This window comes from Jaculus jaculus, chromosome 3 (assembly GCF_020740685.1).
Source record: "Jaculus jaculus isolate mJacJac1 chromosome 3, mJacJac1.mat.Y.cur, whole genome shotgun sequence".
Lineage (NCBI taxonomy): Eukaryota > Metazoa > Chordata > Mammalia > Rodentia > Dipodidae > Jaculus > Jaculus jaculus.
In genome coordinates, this window is record NC_059104.1 from 184,283,525 (window position 1) to 184,305,231 (window position 21,707).

General features: G+C 53.7%; 1 protein-coding gene across 1 annotated transcript in view; it reads left to right on the forward strand.

Moving 5' to 3' along the window:
- The window catches only part of Otog (otogelin), an 81,699-nt gene extending 65,022 nt beyond the window's left edge, over positions 1-16,677 (forward strand). The window contains exons 40-56 of the mRNA XM_045146332.1: positions 1,352-1,535; positions 4,556-4,776; positions 4,904-5,042; positions 7,077-7,271; positions 7,490-7,702; positions 8,216-8,320; positions 8,478-8,585; positions 8,904-9,005; positions 9,242-9,340; positions 9,635-9,675; positions 10,521-10,596; positions 10,710-10,888; positions 12,144-12,248; positions 12,441-12,560; positions 12,806-12,851; positions 15,139-15,218; positions 15,319-16,677. Of these exons, the coding sequence (XP_045002267.1) occupies positions 1,352-1,535; positions 4,556-4,776; positions 4,904-5,042; positions 7,077-7,271; positions 7,490-7,702; positions 8,216-8,320; positions 8,478-8,585; positions 8,904-9,005; positions 9,242-9,340; positions 9,635-9,675; positions 10,521-10,596; positions 10,710-10,888; positions 12,144-12,248; positions 12,441-12,560; positions 12,806-12,851; positions 15,139-15,218; positions 15,319-15,519 (2,214 nt within the window). The 3' untranslated portion in view covers positions 15,520-16,677. The remainder of the gene's footprint in view (positions 1-1,351; positions 1,536-4,555; positions 4,777-4,903; positions 5,043-7,076; positions 7,272-7,489; positions 7,703-8,215; positions 8,321-8,477; positions 8,586-8,903; positions 9,006-9,241; positions 9,341-9,634; positions 9,676-10,520; positions 10,597-10,709; positions 10,889-12,143; positions 12,249-12,440; positions 12,561-12,805; positions 12,852-15,138; positions 15,219-15,318) is intronic.
- Positions 16,678-21,707: the final 5,030 nt, after the last annotated feature.

Below are 21,707 nucleotides of genomic sequence, written 5' to 3' on the forward strand. Positions count from 1 at the left end.
CTCTCCTGTAATCCAGACACTCACTCACCTGTAATCCCGGCACTCACTCTCCTGTAATCCCGGCACTCACTCACCTGTAATCCCGACACTCACTCACCTGTAATCCCGACACTCACTCACCTGTAATCCCGACACTCACTCACCTGTAATCCCGACACTCACTCAACTGTAATCCTGACACTCACTCTCCTGTAATCCCGGCACTCACTCACCTGTAATCCCGGCACTCACCCGCCTGTAATCCTGACACTCACTCTCCTGTAATTCCGGCACTCGCTCTCCTGTAATCCAGACACTCACTCACCTGTAATCCCGACACTCACTCACAATGTAATCCCGACACTCACTCAACTGTAATACCAACACTTGGAGGATCACTGCATGTTTGAGGACAGCGTTAGCTACACAGTGATATCCTGGACACCCTCCCCCTAATTTATTTTAATTAGAATGGTTGTGTCCATCTTAATTTCAGGGAGGAAGACTTAAGAAGGGAGTGCATTTGTGATGACAGGACGTCAAATTATAACAAATATTCTATAATCTTGGGCTGGAGAGATAGTTTAGCACTTAAGGTGCTTGCAAAGCCTAAGGACCCACGCTCAAGTCCCCATTACCCATGTAAGCCAAATACACAGGGTGGCACATGCATCTCAAATTTGTTTGCAGTGGCTGGAGAACCTGACACACCCATCCTCTCTGTCTGTCTCTTTCTTTCTCGCTCCCTCATTTTAAACCACATTACACCAACTTGAATGTAGTTAGTATATAGTAAAGGGGATAGCCTTGAATTTAACATTTGTGAGAATGGGCTCTGATGACCTTTTTAATACTTAGTGAGCCCACAGGTGATGCCAAATCCAAAGGCAGGTGCTGAGGACACCGAGAAGCAGATTCTCCCCTTAAGGAGTGCACAGTCCCCCAAGGGTATTGACTAGAGGAGAGACGAATTCCTCCTCAGTGGTCAGCCGAGAGATGAGCTGACCCCAAAGAAAGATGCCTAAACTCCAAGGCTGGGGTTTGGGAAAAACCTTCCAGAAGAAATGACCTGAGCAAAGCCAGGAAAGAAAAAGAAGGGCTCAGAACCTGAGTTTGGGCGGACAGTGAGATGCAGCCTGTCTCTGGTTTATCAGTCTTTGCTGGTAAAGATATGTTCAGAATTTCTCATGCTGTCTTGCACTGTACCTTGGATGCATGTGCTGGAAACAGCTTAGCACATAGAAGGTGCCTAATAAATGTTTCTCAGATGATGAATAGATAGACAGATGAATAAAGCTGGGCTGGCGGGTGGGTAGGTGACTGGGTAGAAGGATGGAGAGCTGAGCTCACGCTGAACGCCTTCTTCCTTAAGGTGACTGTGGACTCGCAGGCTGCCCGGCCTCCTGTGAGCAGGTATGGCTTCCAAGTTGAGGACACGGGCCACATGTACATAGTCCGAACGCCCTCACGCATCCAGATCCAGTGGCTCCACAGCTCGGGACTCATGATCCTGGAGACCAGCAAAGCCAGCAAGGCCCAGGGCCGAGGCCTGTGTGGTGAGGTGGGGCCCAGGGCGAGGGGAGTCCTCCTCTGGTCTGTGTCTGGCTCTGGGCGGGCCCCCCGCTGGGGCAGGGCCCGGGTGCTGCTGGGAGCTGCCGAGCCGCCAGCGCAGGGAGGCTTAGCTTCCTGCGCTCCGGGGTGAAGCTGATGTCAGGGAGCTTGTGCAGGGCTCTGAGGTGGCCAGTTGTCCCTTCAGCCAGGTTTGTCTGTAAACCTCTCTGACAGCCTCCTAATGCCAGATAATCCTTCCTGTCTGCGTGTGCTTGGCCCTTCGTCTGTGCTCACCCACACAATAGCCCCGAGCGGTGGCCCATTGTCTCTCCACTGAGCCCCAGAGTAGAGCCGTGGCTTGGAGAGGTCAAGTGGCTGCTTAGGGACGCAGGGAAGAGCTGTCAGAACACAACAACCAGGGCTTCTCAGACATAGCGTCATTGCAAGCTCTACGGGGCTGGGCATATTTGGCTTAGAAGAAGGGTTACAGGAGGGACCTGGGTGCAGGGACCTTTCATGTCAGACTGCTGTGATTGTGACGCTGGGTGACGTGGGATCCTGCTCTCTCTTTCCCTCTCTCCCTCGTCTGCACCACTGTGTCCACTCGCCTTGTGCCTCTGCTTTTGAGCCGCCCTTTAATCTTGCACTCTCCCATGTCAGCCGTCCCTATAGCCCTACGGTCATTCTTCCCTTTGTGCCACACATATTTAATAAGTACCAGGGGCCTGGAGGGATGGCTTGTCAGTTAAGGCATTTGCCTGCAAAGCCAAAGGACCCAGGTTCGATTCTCCAGGACCCACATTAGCCAGATGCACAAGGGGGCGCACGCGTCTGGAGTTCATTTGCAGTGGCTGGAAGTCCTGGCACGCCCGTTTTCGCTCTCTCTCTCTGTCTCCCTCTTTCTCTGTCAAATAAATAAATAAATAAAAATCAAATAATAAGTACCAGACAGAATCCTGTCTTAGGGAGTTTCCATTATTTTTCAATTCTTTTTTATCATTTATTTTGAGGGAGAGGGACGGAGAGAGAGAGAAAGAAAGAGAGAGAGAGAGAGAGGGGGCCCACCAGGGCCTTCATCCCCTGTGAATAAACTCTAGACACGTGCGCCCCCTTGTGGCATGTGTGCAACATTGTGTGCTTGCCTTACTGTGTCTGGCTTCATGCGACCTGGAGATTCAAACGTGAGTTCTTAGGCTTCACAGGCAAGCGCCTTAACTGCTAAGCCATCTCTCCAGCCCAGGAGTTTCCTTTCTTATTGACAAACATCTTTGCTTTCATATGCCACCACTGCCATTATTATAACCACCATCACTACTGCCACCTTCACCCAGTCACCTCCATTTCCACCCTCTTCTCCCCTTTCTCCATCATGCTCCCTACTCTTCATCTTAGGGATGACTAAAGAAGTTTGGCAGGCTAGGTCCTCCCTAAGACACCTTTGGGACACCTCTTAGTGACCCAAAACCTAGACCCAAAATGTAGCTATTAGGACTGATAATAAAATCAGAGTTTTCCCTCAAATCATGCTTTCTGTTCACAGGGGTGATGGCTGGAGATGTCAGAACAGAAGCCATACTATTTACCAGAACTAACATTTCATATGCTCTATATCCTGCTAGGCAACACCAAGGTTGAGGAGGATCTAAAGGGAAATGAGGGCGAGTTGTGGTGGCGCACACCTTTAATCCCAGCGCTCGGGAGGTAGAGGGAGGAGGATCCGTGAGTTCAAGGCCACCCTGAGACTACATAGTGAATTCCAGGTCAGCCAGGACCAGAGTGAGACCTGCCTCAAAAAAAAAAAAAAAAAACAGGGAAATGAGTCTTGGCCCTCAGCTAAAGCCTTTTGCAAAAGTCACACATGCCGACCAGCAGCAATCACACAGAAGTGGGGAGGCGTGGAAGAGTGCACGCGAGGAGCCCTTGGAGGAAGGACATCTAAGCAAGCACTCTGGGCAGGAGGAACAGCGTCAGCAAAAGCGCAGGAGGAAAGCGTGTCTGAGCCCAGAGCGCGGCTTCGCTGTGTGGGAAGCGCAGGGCCACGCGAGAAATCGTACCAGAGAAACCGCATCCTTACATCCATGTCAGGGCCTCAGAATATGAGAAGTATACGTCTGGATTTTTGTTGTTGTTTTGAGGCAGGGTCTCAATCTAGCCCAGGCTCACCTGTAACTCGCCCTGCAGTCCCAGGCTGGCCTTGAACTCATGGCAGTGTGCCTCCTGAGTGCTGGGATTAAAGGTGTATGCCACCGTGCCTGGCAAGAAGTGCATTTACTGCATGCATAGATCTTCGCATAACTGGTGATAATTCAGAGCCCCGACTCCTCCCATCTTTTGACTCTGCAGTGTTTATAGTCCAACCTTCCCAATCCATTAGAGCAGATGGTTGTGAGGTTTCTGGGGGCCAAAGCTGGAAGCAGTCCTTCGTCTTTGCTCCACTCCTTTGGCTGGCACTTCGCCCCATGGTTACACTTGGGGCGCCGGAGGCTGGGAATAACTTGACTGGTCCCAGAAAAAGAGGAAATAAGTGTTGTAGGTAGTTAGAATAATCTATATTAAAGCAGATTCTTTTGGGGTAACATTTTATTTTGATACATCAGGTGTAGAAGTTGAAAAAGTAGAATAAGAGGCTCTCATTACCTTTCACCCAGACTTAGCAGTTGTTCCCATATTGCTCCACTCGCCTCTCTCTCTCTCTCTCTCTCTCTCTCTCTCTCTCTCTCTCTCTGCACACATAATGAATACATATGTAATATGTAGCATGTATCTGTGAATAGGTATGTGTGCATTTCTGAGCCATTTGAAAGTAAGTTCAAGACATTATATCCTTTTATCCCTAAATATTTTGGTGGACATTCACTAAGGACAGAGCCTTTCCCACACAGCAGGCCTCCTAGCTTCACAGTGCCCCATCTCCACATCTCTAACGTGGAGGATGGTGGTAGAGCTTCAGCCTTGTGACGAGTGAATGCTGAGGACCTGACGCGTTGGTGATGTGGGGGGTGTTGGGATCATCTGCCCTTCTCAGGTATCTGTGATGGCGATGCGGCCAATGACCTCACCCTGAAGGATGGCTCTGTTATCGGGGAGGCTCGGGACCCTGCTCCCTTTCTGGATAGCTGGCAGATAGCCAGCTCCTTGACCTCAGAGGGCCAGGCCCGCTTCCGCCCAGACAGCTGTGCCACGGCCGACTGCTCGCCCTGCCTCCGCATGGTGTCCAACCTCACCTTCAGTGCCTGCCACCGCTTTGTAGGTGCCAGTCGGGTCCACCGTGGGAAGACCTCCTGGGCTGGCGAGGAGGGCATCAACCAACGGGAGCGGCATGATGTGCCTCTGGGCAGAGATGGTCCCTGAGGGGCGTGATGCATTTCCTCAGGTCTCCCCGGAGTCATTCTGTGAGCTGTGGATCCAGGACACCCAGTACGTGCAGCAGCCTTGCGTGGCCCTGACCGCGTACGTGGCGATGTGCCTCAAGTTCCACGTGTGCATCGAGTGGCGTCGCTCCGACTACTGCCGTGAGTGTCGTCAGGGCCGGGCATCTCCTCCTCTGGTACCGCGTGCCTGTCCCCTGTTAGTGTGAAAGGCCCCAGATAGAAGTTCAAGTCATGCTTTCCCAAGGTTAGTTCACTCATTGCTTATAACTTTACAAATATTTTATTTGCTCTTAAATTTTATATTACATGCAATATATATTTAGATTAATCAATGCACAAATAGTTTTATTACATTTATATTAATGAGCAATAAGCAATGACCTTATTTAAATGCACTGCTTGATTTCTTAGAGTCCTTTATAAATTGGGCACGGCCATGATGGTTCTCTCCTAGAGGTGCTGAGACGCTAGCAGGTAGTGGCGTGGGCGGCCTGGCATCTGTGGGTCCCACGATCACTGGTCAGTAGAATTTGTTCCCTTTGCTTAACTTCTGCTCATCTTTCTCTTCTTTGGAGTCTTTTTCTGCTTCCTGAGGATAGAAGTGAGATTGCCCCTCCTCACTCTCACCCTATTAGGTTTTCCTAAGTAGTCACACATGGCCTGAACAAGGGCACTTTGGTTTCCAGAAAGGCTGGGGACAGCTCACAGGACAACCATACCTGTACTGTAACGGCTGAAAGAAGGAAAGAGAAAAGTCATACAAAAGTGTTTTTCAAACTGTGGATCATGAGGGCGAGAATATGAAGCCATTTTGGCGAGGGTAGCATCAATATTTTAAAAATGTAACAGTAGAAAATACTAGTGAAGGTCTGGAGAGATGGCTCGGTAGTTAAGTGCTTATCACGCAAGTAGAGCCTGAGGTTGGATCTCCAGGACTCACGTGAAATCCAGGAAGGGCAGGGCAGTGCATGCCTGCGACCCTAGCACTGGAGAGGCCAGACTTGAGGCCGAATTGGTGAGATTTGGGTCAGCGGAAAGCTTGGTCTCAAAAAATTAAGTGGAAAACAATCGAAGAAGACACTCAATGTTAACCTACAGCCTGCACACACACGCACACACACACCATAGACACACACCACACACACACACACACACACGCACATGCAAGAGCTGGAAAAAGCTTGAAAGAAAACAGTAGTGTGTACTGACTACATGGAGGCAGCTCTTGTTTTGATATCAGCCATTCTTTTTATTTAATTTAATTCTACTTATTTAAGAAAGAGTGAGAGAAGAGGGGAAGAGAGAGAGAGAAAGAGAGAAAATGGCATTACAGGGCCTCTAGCCACTGCAAACCAACTCCAGACACATGTGCCACTTTGTGCATATGGCTTTACATGGGTACTGGGAAATCAAACTAGGGTCCTTAGGCTTTGCAGGCAAGTGCCTTAACTGCTGAGCCATCTCTGTGGTCCAGTATCAGCCATCCTAATTCACAGCCTGTCACATAGGAACTTGGACAGCGTTAGTGCTTTGGCTCCATCAGAGCTTCCCTTGGTGTGGGATGGGGTCCCACCTGTGATCTCTCAAAGGGCTCAAAGGATTCCTTTGCAATAGGCTTGAGGGCTGCTCTTTTACATGCTTGTGTGTGTTGGACCACAGTCGACTTTGCACAGTCAAGAAAGCTGGAAAACACTGATCTCGAACCAAGGGTTGCCAAGCTTCCTAAAGGGCCGGATAGTAAATATCTGAGGCTTTGCAAGCCATACAGCCTGTCCCCAAAACTCAGTCCTACCCTTGTAGTATGAAAATAGCCACAGACAATACACATGTGAGCTGGATGTGGTGGCTCACGCCTGTAACCCCAGCACTTGGGAGGCTGAAGCAGGGGGATTGTCATGAGTTTGGGGCCAGCCTGGACTACAGAGTGAGACCAAACAAAACACACAGGAGAATGGGTGTGGCTGTGTTCCAATGAAACTTTACTTGCAAAACAGCCAGTCAGCAGCATTTGGGCTGTGGGCTATCCTGTTACGAGTCCCATCCCAAAGAAGGACGGTCCCGTGCTGAGCCCTGCTGAAGGGAGAAGAGTGCCCGGGGCCCCTCCTCGGCCCTCCCTGCCCCTGCCGCCCCAGCGGGGAGCGCCGCGCCAGGCCTGACAGCGGCTGTGCCCTGCAGCCTTCCTGTGCTCCAGCGACTCCACCTACCAGGCCTGTGTGGCGGTCTGTGAGCCCCCTGAGACATGTCAGGATGGACTGCTGGGCCCGCTGGACCCGGAGCAGTGCCAAGCGCTGGCAGAGGGCTGCGTGTGCTCCGAGGGCACCATCTTGCACCGGCGCCACTCTGCACTCTGCATCCCCGAGGACAAGTGTGGTAGGTGCCCCTCCCCAGGTGGGGCCTCCAAGCCTGGCCCCCCAGAACCACCTTTGCTTCCTGCTGCTCCGTGTCCTTCCAGGTCTGCTCAGGCGTCGCTGTCTCCAGAGGCGGGGGGGGGGGGGGGGGGGGGGGGGGGGGAGAATCCTAGCCTGAGGCAATCTGGGTCCTGCCCTCCTTCCTCAGTCCCTTCCATCCCTAACCTGTCCCCGCTGCAGCCTGTACCGACAGTGCGGGGGTGCCCCGCGCCTTGGGGGAGACCTGGAACAGCTCCCTCAGCGGCTGCTGCCAACACCGGTGCCAAGCCCCAGACACCATTGTCCCTGTGCACCGGGACTGCCCTGGTCCCCGGCCTGAGAGCTGCCCACGTTTTGGGGAGGTGGTCTTGCTCCAGCCCACGGAGGACCCCTGCTGCCTAGGGTCTGTCTGTGGTGAGTGACTCCCTCACTTCCCTAGCTGTTAGCTGTAAGACAGTCACCGGGCTCCAGCCCTGCCTGCTGGTCAACCCAGACAACTGGGATGAGGCCTGGGGAAATCAAGGCATCCTGGAGACAGTGAAGTGGAGGGTGTGGGTGAGCAGGCCCAGGGGGCAGGAGGAGAGGCTCACGCTGAACACGGGCTCGGGGCCAGGACCCTAGGCAGTTTCTACCTTGAAGGTCACGTAAAGCACTTGACAGGGGTGGCATCCCCTCGGGTTCTCTGTGACGTGAGGCCACTCACAGGACCCACCTTGGGTACGGATGACGTCCATGCTGCTTAGAGTAGCAGCTGGCACCTCTGGATGGAACTTCTGTGGGAACCTCAGTTCCTGTCAGCACGTGGGTCTGAGGGGTTCGGGAGGAGGGATGCTAGCCCCTCAGGTGTCCAGGCAGGGGGAGTGCTGGAGAGCAGTGAGCAGCAGGACGCTGGCCTCCAGGTGACAGGCCCTGTGGCCCCTGGGCCAGTGTGTAACCAGACTCTCTGCGAGGGCCTTGCCCCCACCTGCCGCCCAGGCCACCGGCTCCTCACCCACTTCCAGGAGGACTCCTGCTGCCCTGGCTACAGCTGCGGTGAGAGGACCAGGGTGGAGAGAGGGCCGGCCTGGAAGGGGCGGGCTGGGCTTTGGGGACTGGGTCTTGGCCTGAGATTGGGCAGGTCCGGGGCAGGGCCCACTTGTGGCCTAGAAGGCTCTGTTGTCAGCACTTACACGTTCTGCCCTGTCCCCAGAGTGTGACCCTGATCAGTGTGAGCCGGCGCTGGTCCCCAGCTGCCGCCAGGACCAGGTGTTGCTTGCGGGCCGCCTGGGGGCGTCATGCTGTACCTCCTACTCCTGCGGTGCGTGCCGGCCCCTCCTCATCCCTGCTTCTGGGGGCGCCTGGGAGAAAACTCTGCAGACTGTGAGAGGGGCAGAGCGAGGAGGCTGAAAGTACCCTGCAGAAAGTAGTGTGGGGTGAAGAGGAAAGGGTCCCCTGTCACCCCAAGGTTACAGAGCACCCATGGACTGGAATGCTCATGGCCAGACAGTGGGTGACTTAGGGAGAATGTCTAGTTCTAACACAAGGAGGTCACATGAGACCCTGGTCTGAAATGCTGCTTTTGGCTATTGAGGTGCCCAGTTCTTCCGTGACCACGGTGACCTCTCTTTCCCTTCAGCCTGTGGCGAGTGTCCAGCCCCCATCCCCGATTGTCAGGAAGGGGAGGTGCTCACGGTACAGGAGAACAGCACGGAGCTGTGCTGCCCTCTCTACCAGTGTGGTGAGTCCTGGCCGCGCAGGGCCACGTGGGAAGGGGCTCCAGTGCCCCCGGGCACAGCACCAGGACCTCCCAAATTAGCCTCGTGAGAGATGGCCACCCTGGACTCCAGCTTTGGGGGTCATCTGGAGACATTATGGGGGTGTAAAAGGAATGTGGGGTGCCCCTGAGAGGCCAGTGCTGTATCCTGAGGAGGCACACTCTAAGGCACCCGAGACTAATGCCTCACCCTTGTCCAGTGTGCGAGAGCTCCCGTTGCCCCCACGCGCAGTGCGGCCTGGGCACGTCGCTGGTGGAGGTGTGGAGCCCGGACCGCTGCTGCCCCTACAAGTCCTGTGGTGAGTTCCAGTCAGACTCGCGTTGGGGAAGGGGCTCCACCACTGTAGGCTCCTTTGAGGTCAACTCTCCAGGTCTCCACAGTGGCTCTCCTTCTGCTCCCCTGTTTTTTTTTTTCTTTGTTTTTGTTTTTCAAGGTAGGGTCTCACTCTAGCTCAGGCTAACCTGGGATTCTCTATGTAGTCTCAGGCTGGCCTTAAACTCACAGCGATCCTCCTACCTCTGCCTCCCGAGTGCTGAGTGCTGGGATTAAAGGTGTGCGCCACCATGCCTGGCTCTCCTCCCCTGTTTTTCAGAGTGTGACTGTGATGCCATCCCAGTGCCCCGATGTCATCTGGTATGAACACTCAACCCTGTCCGCCCTGCATGGTCTGCCTCTCTGCTCTTTCCCTCTCTCCTCCCCCTGAAGACCCCATTCCTTCAGTGCAGCACAGAGCCCCAGGTTCCTAGGTCAGGGTCTCGGACCTAAGCTCTGCCTCTGGCTTTGTGGGCACTGTGCCCTCCTTTGTGGAGTGGGTTTAGTCACGCCTCAGAGCTGTGCTGCTGATGGTGGTGACGGAGGAGGCGGTGAGGATGGTGAAGATGAAGGAGGGAATGGTAGTGGTGAAGGTGGTGGCCGCTGACCGCAGGGCTGACCTTTCCAAGCTTTCATATGTGTCCTCACATCAAGTTTTGACAATCCCAAGTAACTGATTCTGTGATGATCTCAATTATGCAGACACAGCGGCTGAGGTTAAGGTCATGAGGCCAGCGATTGCCAGAGCCAGGGTCAGAGTCTGGAGTTTTGATTCCAGAGACCAGGCCCTTAACCAGCAGGCTGCACAGCCACGGTGGGGCAGCCAGTGAAACCACTTTAAGACACGGAAAGAGGATTTCAGCTCCTTTCCTGGACGACATACACCTGCCTTATTCCAGCACTTATTCCCTCTCATTGTGTCCCCTGTCCCTTCCTTACGAAGTAGGTGTGAGGCAGGTGGGACTGTGGCCAGTAGCTGTCTGGTGATCACTTAGTGAGGGAAGGAGGCCAGAGAGTGACTGAGATTCCAGGGCTTCGCCAGGCTTGCCAACTACCTCCTGCTAGGTACAGGGTGGTTAACTGACGCAGAGAGGCACAGGTGACGGAGTGTTCCTGAGTGTAAGACTGGCCCCTTTTCTGGGTGCTGACTTCCTCTCCCTCACCAGTGGGAGAAGTCACAGCTGGATGAAGCGTTCATGGGCAGCGAGGAGAATGTGTGCGGCTGTGCCAAGTACGAGTGTGGTGAGTAGGGAGAAGGAAGCCTCGGGAGAGCCAGCGTGGGCAAGGGGTGCCCGCTGGGGCCAGGGTTAAGTGGCTGCCTCTCTGTGACTGCTCCGCCCTGCTTGCTAACCTAGTGAAGGCCCCTGTGTGCCTGAGCCGCGAGCTGGGGGTGATGCAGCCGGGCCAGACGGTGGTGGAACTCTCTGCAGATGGCGTGTGCCACACCTCCCGGTGCACAGATGTGCTTGACCCTCTCACCAGCTTCTACCAGATCAACACCACCTCCGTGCTGTGCGACGTTCACTGTGAGGCGGTAGGGACAGTGTGCGGTGCGGTGTGGTGTGCGGGCTCAGGAGGGCCGGCCGGGCAAGTCCTCAGGAGGCTGCTGTCTGCCATAAAAATGAAGTCTGAGACAGTGACCAACAAGTGCTTATCAGAGGCCTCCATGGGCAGGGGCCAGACTGGGAGAGGCCGGGGGAGACCTCCATGGGAAGGGGCCAGGCTGGGAGGGAACATACATTTACACTATCATATTCAAGCTACCTCACCAATATTCACCACCATCTGTGAAAAAAAGAAGCCTCTCTAACCAAAAGTGAGACTGACTTGAATGAAAGGGCATAAACATATACATTTAGAAGGAATTTGATGTACTCAGTGTATCCATTTAGCAAAAGAGCGATGGTAGCTTTTCTCTAGGGCCTATGTCCTTCAAAGCCATAGGTTCTTGACTCAGTTTTCTTTCTTTCTTTCTTTCTTTTCTTTTCTTTTTTTTGGTTGTTTGAGGTAGGGTCTCACTCTAGCCCAGGCTGACCTGGAATTCACTATGGAGTCTCAGGGTGGCCTCGAACTCATGGCGATCCTCCTACCTCTGCCTCCTGAGTGCTGGGATTAAAGGCGTGTGCCACCATGCCTGGCAGAAGTTTTCAATACCAGGCATGAATTCCCTCCCTCTGAGCAGGCCTCAGTCAGAGAGCAGTTGTGAACCCGTGATGTGCCCTGTTGCACACATGGGCACATCTTAGCTGGCTTGGTGATTGAGAACACACAATTCTTAGCCACTGCTCAGTGCCTGCGGCCTTCCCCACGCTCTGGGACTGCGTCGTTGTTGCTACCATTTGCTGAGGCCTCTATGTGTCTAGTACCCACAACAGCGAGTGCCTTCTACCAAGTGCAGAATGAACGTAGTTTGATTAAAAGAGGCTAGAATTATGTCCATTTTTCAACAGAGAAAATTGATGTTCAGGGAAGTTTGGTTATTTGTAGATACTCCCACAGGAATTGGGACTCCAATAGGTAGGTCTCTCTGGATTACAGACTGACCCTTTGATGGCCAGAACACTCCCCGTGGAAGAGTGGGGGTGCCCTCTAGACATTGCCAGTAATGGAACCTCTGATAGAGACAAGGACCTGCCTATCCATCCAAGAGACAGGGAGGCTGACATACCTTTTTCTGAGCACCCACAGGGGCTCTCCTCGGGCCTGGGCCCTTAGAAACAAGCAGGGGGCAGGCAGCTGGAGATGAGGGGGTGCCGAGCTGGCGTCTCTGGCCCTGCCCTTGCTCTTAGAACCAAGAGTATGAGCACCCGCGGGACCTGGCTGCCTGCTGCGGCTCCTGCAGGAACGTGTCCTGCCTCTTCACTTTCCCCAATGGAACCACGTCCTTGTTCCTGGTAAGCGGCCTGAGCTCCCCTCGGAAGGGGTCCTGGAAAGGGAGACAGCAGGACGAAGGTCCTGCCTGGGGACCTTGCTGGGGCTTGGTACAGACGAGGTCCTGGGCAGCGCCATGTGCTAGGCTACCTCTGTCTTGGGCTGTGTCATCGATCTGGTCTGAAGCCCCCTTGGCCCACCCCTGTTCTTCTCAGCCCGGTGCGTCCTGGATCGCGGACTGTGCCCGCCACCACTGTGGCGGCACTCCCCTGGGTGCCGTGCTCGTCCGCTCGCCGATCAGCTGCCCCCCACTCAACGAGACCGAGTGCGCCAAGGTCAGAGCCTCTTCCCGCAGCTGGCCTCAGGCCACGGGTGCGTGGCCTCACTGACCAGAGGCGGGGAGGAACGCGGCCACAGGCCTGTGCTCAGGAGCATGGGCTGAGGGGTCCCGGGAGCCTCTGTCTGCTACTCACTTGCGAGCTAGCATCACGGGCATGCACCATCATGTCCAGCTCTCTGCCAATCACTGGGATCCTTGGAACAAGCGTCTCCCCAGCGACTCACCCCTCTCTCCTTGTAGGTCGGGGGCTCCGTGGTCCCTTCCTTGGAAGGATGCTGTAGGACGTGTGAGTGGGCACGGTGGGAGAGCGGGGTGAGGGGTGCTGGGAGGACAGAATGTCGTGTCGGGCCTAAAGGGTCAGGTGTCCACCCTGCCACCTAGGATGGCTGAGAACACGGGCACCAACATGCAGGCAGCCGGAGACCACACAGGGAATAGACAGAGGCTAACACACCCACGTGAGGCTCAGAGGCCACACGCATTTCTCAGTTCTGTCCCAATACCAGGCCTCTGCTTGCTGGAAAGGAGGGACACTGCAGTTGGGCAGGCATTTGCTCCCCAGTCATTCTGCCTCCTTCTGTCCTTGACAAGGACTCCAACCCATGTGTCCCCAGCATCGATTCTTCGTGACTGGGATCCCGGTCTTGGAGATGTCACCTGAGTCGGGCTTGGGACTCCAGGCCCCCGACTGTAGGAACAAGAACTCTGCGAATCTGTTCTCCTGCCTGGCTCTCAGGCCCCTGTGCGCACAGATGGGCATTCCCAGTCATGTATGCTTGAAGGGGCCAGTTAGCCTCTTGGCCTTTGCCCAGGAACCTGCCCTCGTCCTCGGTGCTCGGAGCCCATCACCAGGGCTCTCTCAGCTCGGTCCCTTTTATGCTGCCATCGTGTGCCACAGGAAGCTGGCGCAGGACCTCACTGGCTGGTCCCCAAGCCTCTGTCTCATGGTTCCTGCATGTCCCATGTGATCTAAGACATAGTGATGGTTCTCTCCCCAGGTTCCCTGGGGACTTGTTTCCCATGATCCCTGCTGGCTTTTCCTCCATGGGTTAGTGCCCACTGCTGCTCATTTACTGCCATTAGAAGCCCACAGGACTAGAGAGATGGCCACATTGCCATTTCCAGCTGTGTCACTTCTTCCAGGTGGTCATAGCTCTGGGAGCGAAGGGTGGGGGTCCTGCTCCCTGTCTCTGGCAGAGCCATCTGGCCTACAATGCGTGCCGGGGGCAGTGAGACATACCCCCTGGGCTACCTGTGGACGCTTCAGCAGCTCCCACTCAGCCTGGCACCCACGGATGTCTGATGCCACCATTGCCTGCTCCTCTGGACACTCAGTCTAAGTCCCAGAGTGCTGTGGGCAGATCAGTCCTCACTTCTGCCTCTGTGCAGCGAGGCTCAGAGGTCAAGAGAAAGGGTTCTCCACACCTGGTTCTGGTGGCTCCTGGGCTGACATAGTAAGTCCATGAACACCAACTGTGTGCCAGGCACTGATTCAGGAGCGGTGGGCACAGCATAAAGAAAGCCTCATGGAACTGTAGGGGGACAGAAGAAAAGTGAAGAGTCCAGGAGGATGGAGGCATTGGGTATTGTGGGGCCCAAATTGAATACATTTCTGGAGAACTTCATTAAGACAAAGAACCTATCATCATAAATGGGTACTGAAATGTGAATGTGAGTATTTAGAAGGAGAATGACGTGTGGAGGGGCTGGGATTATTGGAGAAAACTGCTCATGGAGACGAGGCAAGAGTGGGCCATGTGAGTGGTTATCTATTCGAGGTGTGGTCCAGGCAGAAGAAACCCTCCCCTCATCAATTTCTATCCCTGGCCACATTGGACAAATATGGAATGCCCCACAGACCTGCCGTGCAGAGCGTCCTTCTAGGGACCGAGGTTTCACTCAGGAAGTTGCAGAATCTTACTTCTTTAGAAAAATATTTTTATTTATTTATTTGAGAGAGAAAGAAGCAGAAAAAAAAGAAGAAAGAAAGAAAGAGAGAGAGAGAGAGAGATAGACAGATAGATGACGACAGGGAATGAATCGGAGCACCGGGGCCTCCACGCACTGAAAACTAACTCCAGATGCATGCACCATCTCCTGCATCTAGCTTACATGGGTACTAGGGAATTGAACCTGGGTACTTAGGCTTCACAGGCAAGTGCCTTAAGTGCTAAGCCACCTCTCTAGCCCCAGGATCTTACTTCTTGATGCCCTCTCAGAGTAGGGAAACTGAAGTGCAGAGAGAAGTGAAGCCATGCCCACAATCCCCTAAGGGATGAGAAGACATCATGCGCCTGTCCCCACAGCCTCCTCTCCCCCGGTGCAGAGGCCCCGAGGAGACCTGGCCGGCCATCCAGGCGGCTTTCTCCGTCTGACTTGCTCACACTGCTGCTGTTGCCTTCCCCAACTCCATCCTCTGCCAGGGTGCTGTGTTAGAACATTTTCTCCATGATGGGGAGGGATTCTCCAGCATGGGCACTAACCTGGAAGATGGATGCTCTAGACTGGCCCATCCTCATGCCCCCATGGGACTGTTCAGGTCACAGCTTACTACCCCCAGCTTGTCCCTCCAGGTAAGGAGGATGGACGTTCTTGCAAGAAGGTGACCATCCGCATGACCATCCGCAAGAACGACTGCAGGAGCAACACCCCTGTGCGTGGCGCCCGCCGGGTGGAAGGGCAGGCGAAGATGGGCATGGGGGAGAGGGGAGAGGGTGTTCTTCAGGCTGTCTCACTGGCCTGTCGGTCTCCAGGTGAACCTCGTGTCCTGCGACGGGAGGTGCCCATCCGCCAGCATCTACAACCACAACATCAACACCTACGCCCGCTTCTGCAAATGCTGTCGTGAAGTGGGGCTGCAGCGCCGGTCCGTGCAGCTCTTCTGTGCCACCAATGCCACCTGGGTGCCCTACACAGTGCAGGAGCCCACGGACTGTGCCTGCCAGTGGTCCTGAGGCTCCTTGGTAGGGCCAGCCGGGCCAGCCTGCCACCCCCACATTCTGCTTCCAGCTGGCTCTGGTGGCTGATGAGGGGCCAGCCGGATGGAGAGCTGGTATGAGCAAGTGTGGAACGGTGGATGGGAAGAAGCCTTCTTCGCAGGACCAGAATGGGCCCCATTTGCCCATTGTAGCTCTGGGTCCCCTGCCTTCCACACATGGGAAAGTGCCACTATTCAGTGTTTCTGCTCTGTGACCCAGGGACAGCAGCCCCTGTGCATCTGTGACTCTGGCCAGGCTTCTTTGGTGGAGGGGCCTACAGCTTTCCTGGGACATTTGTAATCAAAGCAGACCCCAAACCAAGCACAGCTGACAACGTGGCCCTGTTGATACGGGAGAAACACAGGCATCGTAGAACAGGCTGTGGTGGCAGCGAACAGTCCTGCAGAGACTGGGCCGCAGGGCTCCTCCAAAGCAAAGCGGGTGGGCTTGAGGGCGCAGGTCCTCCAGGGCAGCTCTGTGAAGCCAGGCCCAGAGGCTGACCTTCAAATGCCCTCCCTCCCCAGAGGGTGCCCTGGTGTTCTATTACTTAAAAGAGCAGGCCCAGGCCTGTGCCTCTGAGTGTCACAGGCTCACCCCCAAGCCAGCTTCCTGGTAGGTGTGGAAGGCATGAATCCCTCAGCAAGGGTCCAGCAGCACTCATCTTGGATGCTGGGGTGTAGTCCACTCCTCGGAGGGGCTCTCGCTGTGTGACGGGCGCTTTCGATCTGCGAGCGCAGCTGCCGCCCTGTGCTCTGCCTCCTCCAAGGCTGGAGCGCAGCCCATGTCTGCGGGAAGCGTGGCTCAGCCAATCCCTGGCTCTGCACTGCTTGGGGCTGGCTGGTAGGAGATGAGAGTGTCTCTTGGTGAAAATGCAGCCTTGTATGTGTGTCCCTGAGCGTCTGTCACACACTGTTTCCTAGCCAGAGTGTCCTCAGGCCAGGACCAGAGCTCCTGTCCACACGCCACCCTGTAGTGTCCTCTCCCATCCTTTGTGCTGGGTCCAAAAGTCAGGCCCTTGATGCTGTTCAGGCACCAGCACCGCCCTGATGCCGCTGTGAGTGGAGGCAGCTGCGTCAGCTTCTGTAACTATGTTCTGTCTGTGGATCAATAAACCGCCAGAGGTTCCGGAGCATCTCTGAGGGTGGCAGGTGTGCTCTGAGCATGGAGCAGTGTCAGCTCGGGGAGACACTGTGTTTGGGCTCTTCCCAACTTCTCCTCCCAATCTGTGCCCAACAACATGCCCCACTTGGGCAGGCCATTGGTTGGTGTCTGCTGTGGAGACTGAAATTCTCAGGGACTGGTTTCTGGAGGAAGGTGTGTGGAAGGTTTGAGGGTATTGGAGACTGGGGAGCTGTCCCCTGCTCCGCTCCCAGTGAGGGCCTGAAGAGTGGTCTGTGAGGCTGGAGACTGGTGCTTCCGATAGAGAGTGTGAATGGGGCAGAGCCTGGAAGAGATGGCGTGTGGGTCACTACCGCTCACCCAGGGAGCTCTGAAAGGTGCCTTGTCTGTCTTGTTTTGTTTGCACACTGGTTGGGCTGGGATTCAGAAGAATCCAGCGGCAGTTGCTTAGGGCCCACTCCACTTTAAAGGACCGATGGCACATCTGAGGAATATGCGGGAGGCTGCTTTGCTGGGTGTCCCTTGTGAGAAAGAGGAAGACAAGGAGCCAGAGAAGCACCCCTCAATACACAGGGGAGATTCCTAGAGTCCAAGTTAGCCAAGGGACTCCACGCACACAGGGGGAGCAGAACACTTTGTTACCACAGTGTGTCTAGCTGGAAGACTTGGATTCATTTTTACCAGTGTTTCATCCTTCAACTGTTCCTAATGAAAACGATGTACAGTTTCTTAAGCAACACATTTTAGATGGTGGCAGGTCAAAGAAAAGATCAGAATGTTCTATCTTTGTAAATGAATGGCAAAACTTACTGTTTGTCACAGAAAACACCAAAATGGAAATTAACCAACATTTTAGTTGGCTGCTGATGAACTTATGACACACTCACCTTGTGAGATGCAGCCAAAGCTGTATTTGAGGAACATTTCTAGACTCCGCTTCCTGTTATAGCCAGAGGTGGTGTGGGCAGGGCTTCTCAACAGCCCATTATTGATGATGATTGTTCTCCATGTCAGATCGGCCCTTGGTGACCTCGCTGTCCTAGACAACTCTCATTGTCTCCTCACAGGGGCCCATAGCTTCCTAGGGAACCATGGTGTGCCTGCCCGTTCATCTCTACACATGTCCATTCTCACTCAAGCAGTCCCTGCAGCTAACTTCACCCAAAGTTTTGGCTAAAACTCCAAGTGCTGTTTCCCAACTCACTACCAGGGAGACCAGCTCTTTCAGTGCAAGATGAAGAAGAGATAAATCCTGAGTCTTGGGAGCTGTCTCGGTGCTCAGTGGGTAAAGTGTTTACTGAGCAAGCTTAATGACTGGAGTTCAGATCCCCAGAACCTCCGTGAAGCCAGACACAATAGCCAGTGTCTGTAATCCTAGCCTGCCAAAGACGGGAGGAGAAAACAGGAGAGTCCAGTAGCTCACAGGATAACCAGCCCGGTGCTCACAGCCATGAGTAATGAGACGCTCTGCCTCAAACATGGTGGAAGCTGAGGACCAACATTTGGGGTTGCCCTCTGACCTCCTGTTACAGTTATTTCCTTGTTACTAGCAGAAAGCACCCAACCAAAAGCAGCTGATTGGTAGAAAGTTGTATATGTTGGTTTATAGACTCAAGGGGAAGCTCCACGATGGCAGAGGATAACAATGGCATGAGCAGAGGGTGGACATCACCTCCTTGCCAACATCACATGGACACTAGCAGTGGGAGAGTGTGCCAAACACTGGCAAGGGGAAGCTGGCTGTAACACCCATAAATTCGCCCCTAGCAACACACCTCCTCAAGGAGACTCCAATTCCAAAATTGCCATCAGCTGGAAACCAAGCAAGCATTCATGACACACAAGTTTATGGGGGACACCTGATTCTAACAATGACACCTCCACATGTGTGCTATGGCACATGTGTGTTCATGTTCACACGCATAGATAAAAGTACCCAAATATCTTGACTAAGCCATACTACTTTTAGGCAGCTGTTATAGAGTGAATCATGATCCTGCAAAGATGCCTACTTCTAATCTGTGAAGATGTTGCGGGACTAGCTGACCTGGAACTCAATTTGTCACCTCAAACTGGCCTCAAACATATGGTGATCCTCCTACCACAGCCTCCAAGCGCTGGAATCATAGGAATTCATCACCATGCCCAGCCTCAAAAGGGACTTTTCAGATGTGACTAGGTTATGGATGTTGAGATGGAGAGATCATTGTATATTATCCAGGTAGGTCCTTAGAAAAGGGAAGCAGCGGGGTGGGGGGGATAAAAGAGGTTGGAGGGAAGACCTTTGAGGTTAGAGGAAGTGGTGACCACTCACGAGATACAGGTAGCCCTGAGAAGGTGAAATTCACAAGCCTCCAGAAGAACCACAAGCTTCCTGGCTTCTGGTTTGAGTCCAGCGAGGCTGATTTCAGGCCTCTGACCTCCAGAACTTTGAGAATATAAACCACTAAATCATGCTTGTTACAGCAGCAGCAGGAAACTCACACTACATCTAAAGAGAGAATCTACATAAAGACACCCATGCCAGGATGCAGAGTGCACCATTGTCTCATATTTAAAAGCAGATAACTTCAGATTCCGGTCAATAGGGAATGATTAAACAACCCGGGACTGCAGAACTTTAGAAGATTATACAGCCTTCTTGTGTACTGACATGTTGGGCTCCCCAGGACATGTTAAAGGGAAAGGGAACACGGTGGGTTGGTTCCCATCCAATCGCCTACTTCTTTTATCGTCCTGTGTGGGACACACACATACCCTAATCTCTCTCATTCCTTTGAAGGGTTGAGCAGACCCATTCTGACTCTTCCAGACAGCAGTGGGAACTTTGGTCCTAAAACAGCCATTTTGATTCTGGGGGTCCCAAAGAGCACATGGTATACACAAGAGAGTGAATAGGCTGCGTCAGACTGAAAGCTCTAGGGACAGGAGTGGCGTCTCCGGCATGTTTCAGGTTCCTCCCCATTCACACAAACCCAGAAGCCTCACATCCTACAGGCAGGGACGCAGAAAGTCAGGACCAACCTGGCCACTCGAGAGTTGGTGGCCAAGCAGGGTGGCTCCCTAGCCTGCAGCCCCCTATGACGTTATTTGCAAACACGAGGGGCTTTGAGCTGCAGAACCATCCCATTATCCGTGGTGAAGGCTCAAGTTCCCGCCCTGATTTTCTGGGCTTAATCCTCTTCCTGTGGAAATCAGTAAGGACATTGTGATGGAATGATTCATGTTCAAGGTCAGGCCGCAGCAAATTGGAGGCGACATGCTGATTTTATTGCCCTCACTGAGAGAAGAGCCAGTCCCACTGACGGACCCCTTAACCCTTTCCTCCCCAACGCCCATCACCTCTAGGCAGTGGCCCTGTCCCTAGGGTCACTGCACACAGGCAATGTACGGTCCTGCCTTCTGCGTTTGTCCAAGGTTCAGACCACTCAAGGTCTTGAGGTCTTGTTGGTTTGGGGAAGGAAAAAAGTAAATTCAGGAACTATTTCAAGTTGAAGGTCAAAGGCTGCATGTGCCAAGTTTGGAGGCATGCATGTGTGTGTGCGTGAGCGTATGTGTGTTGGCAGGTGAGTGCGTGTGGGTGTGAAGGCCAGAGGGCAGTCTCACGTGTTGATCCTCAGGAACACCGACCTGGAGCTCCCCGATCAGCTAGGCTGGCTGTCCAGCAAACCCCCTGGGTGCTGTCTCCCCAGTGCCGGGGTTACACTCATGTACCACCAAGCTCAGCACCTGTGCGGGTTCTGGACCTCCAGGCTCAGCTCCCCATGATCACGAGGCAAGCTCTTTACCCACCCAACCATCTTCCCACCTCTGTGTGTGCCACTTTACCAGCCTCCTTTTGTCTCCGGAACCCCCTCTCCTATCCACTGAGCTTTCCCATCCTAAGTCTCTCCCAGTTTCCTGGGCCCTCTTCCTGCTTGGGTCCTTAGAGGTGGAAGAGATGGGACACTAGATTTTATTTTAATTGTGTGTGTGTGTGTGTGTGTGTGTGTGTGCAGCGATCAGATCTTTCTGGGGTTCCACAAAATAAAAATGTATTTTCCCCTCCTATCAAAAAAGTCTTTAGGGCTGGAGAAATGGGTCATTGGTTAAGGTGCTTGCCTGCAAAACCTAACAACCCAAGCTCAACTCCCCAGTACCCATGTAAAGCCAGATACACAAAGTGGCGCATGCATCTGGAGTTTGTTTTCAGCAATGAGAGGTTCTGACATGCCCATTCTCTCTTTGTCTCTCTGCTTGCAGATAAATAAAAATATTTTAACAAAAATATTTTTAAAAATATTTTAGAAAGTTTCTAAGCCAAAATAGTTGGTCCATGGAAGCTGGAACTTCATGTACGGAGTGCCCTGGAGACCCTCCTGTGGTGGCTTGCCCATGTCTGCCGGGCCCTTGCCTGGGGGCTCAGGGCATATAGACTGGAGGAGTGTGGGTCACTGGACCAATGACTGGCTTCCTTTCACTAGTGCCCCACTGACTTGAACCTGGGTATGTGGCCACACCTACGGCAACAGATCCTGCAGAATGTGGTCCATCTGTGCGGCCAAGAAGGGAAGTTGAGTCTTTTCATGGAGGAAGTAGAGACAGTGAGGAAGAGGACGCTAGGACACCAAAGGGCCCAGGAGAGCCAGGGCATGTGGTCAAGGAAAGGCTTCCCTGGTGTTTTGAGGAAGGTTGTGATTTAGGAGGAGACAGAAAGAAAGAATTATGGAGGGAAATCCTCGCTCACTAGAGAGGGATGCAGATGGGTCCCTACACCTCTGGCCGGTGGACCCTGCCTTGGGTCTTTATTGATTTGTGGTTCCAGCACAAAACAGATAGCATTGAAACAAAGAGAATCTGAGTGTACTTTCAGGTCTGAAGTGTAGGAGACTGGATAGCAAGGAGTTAAAGTCTGCTGGGGTAGGCAGAGCTGGGGAGTCAGGTGCCCCCAACACACTGTGGTGGTGCCAGTTAATCCCCTGCAGCAGGCAGGAGGCCTGTACAGCTGTCTTTTCTAAGTTGGAATTGCACCCTCCCCGCCGCTCCCCCCAGCCCTTGTCCAGAAG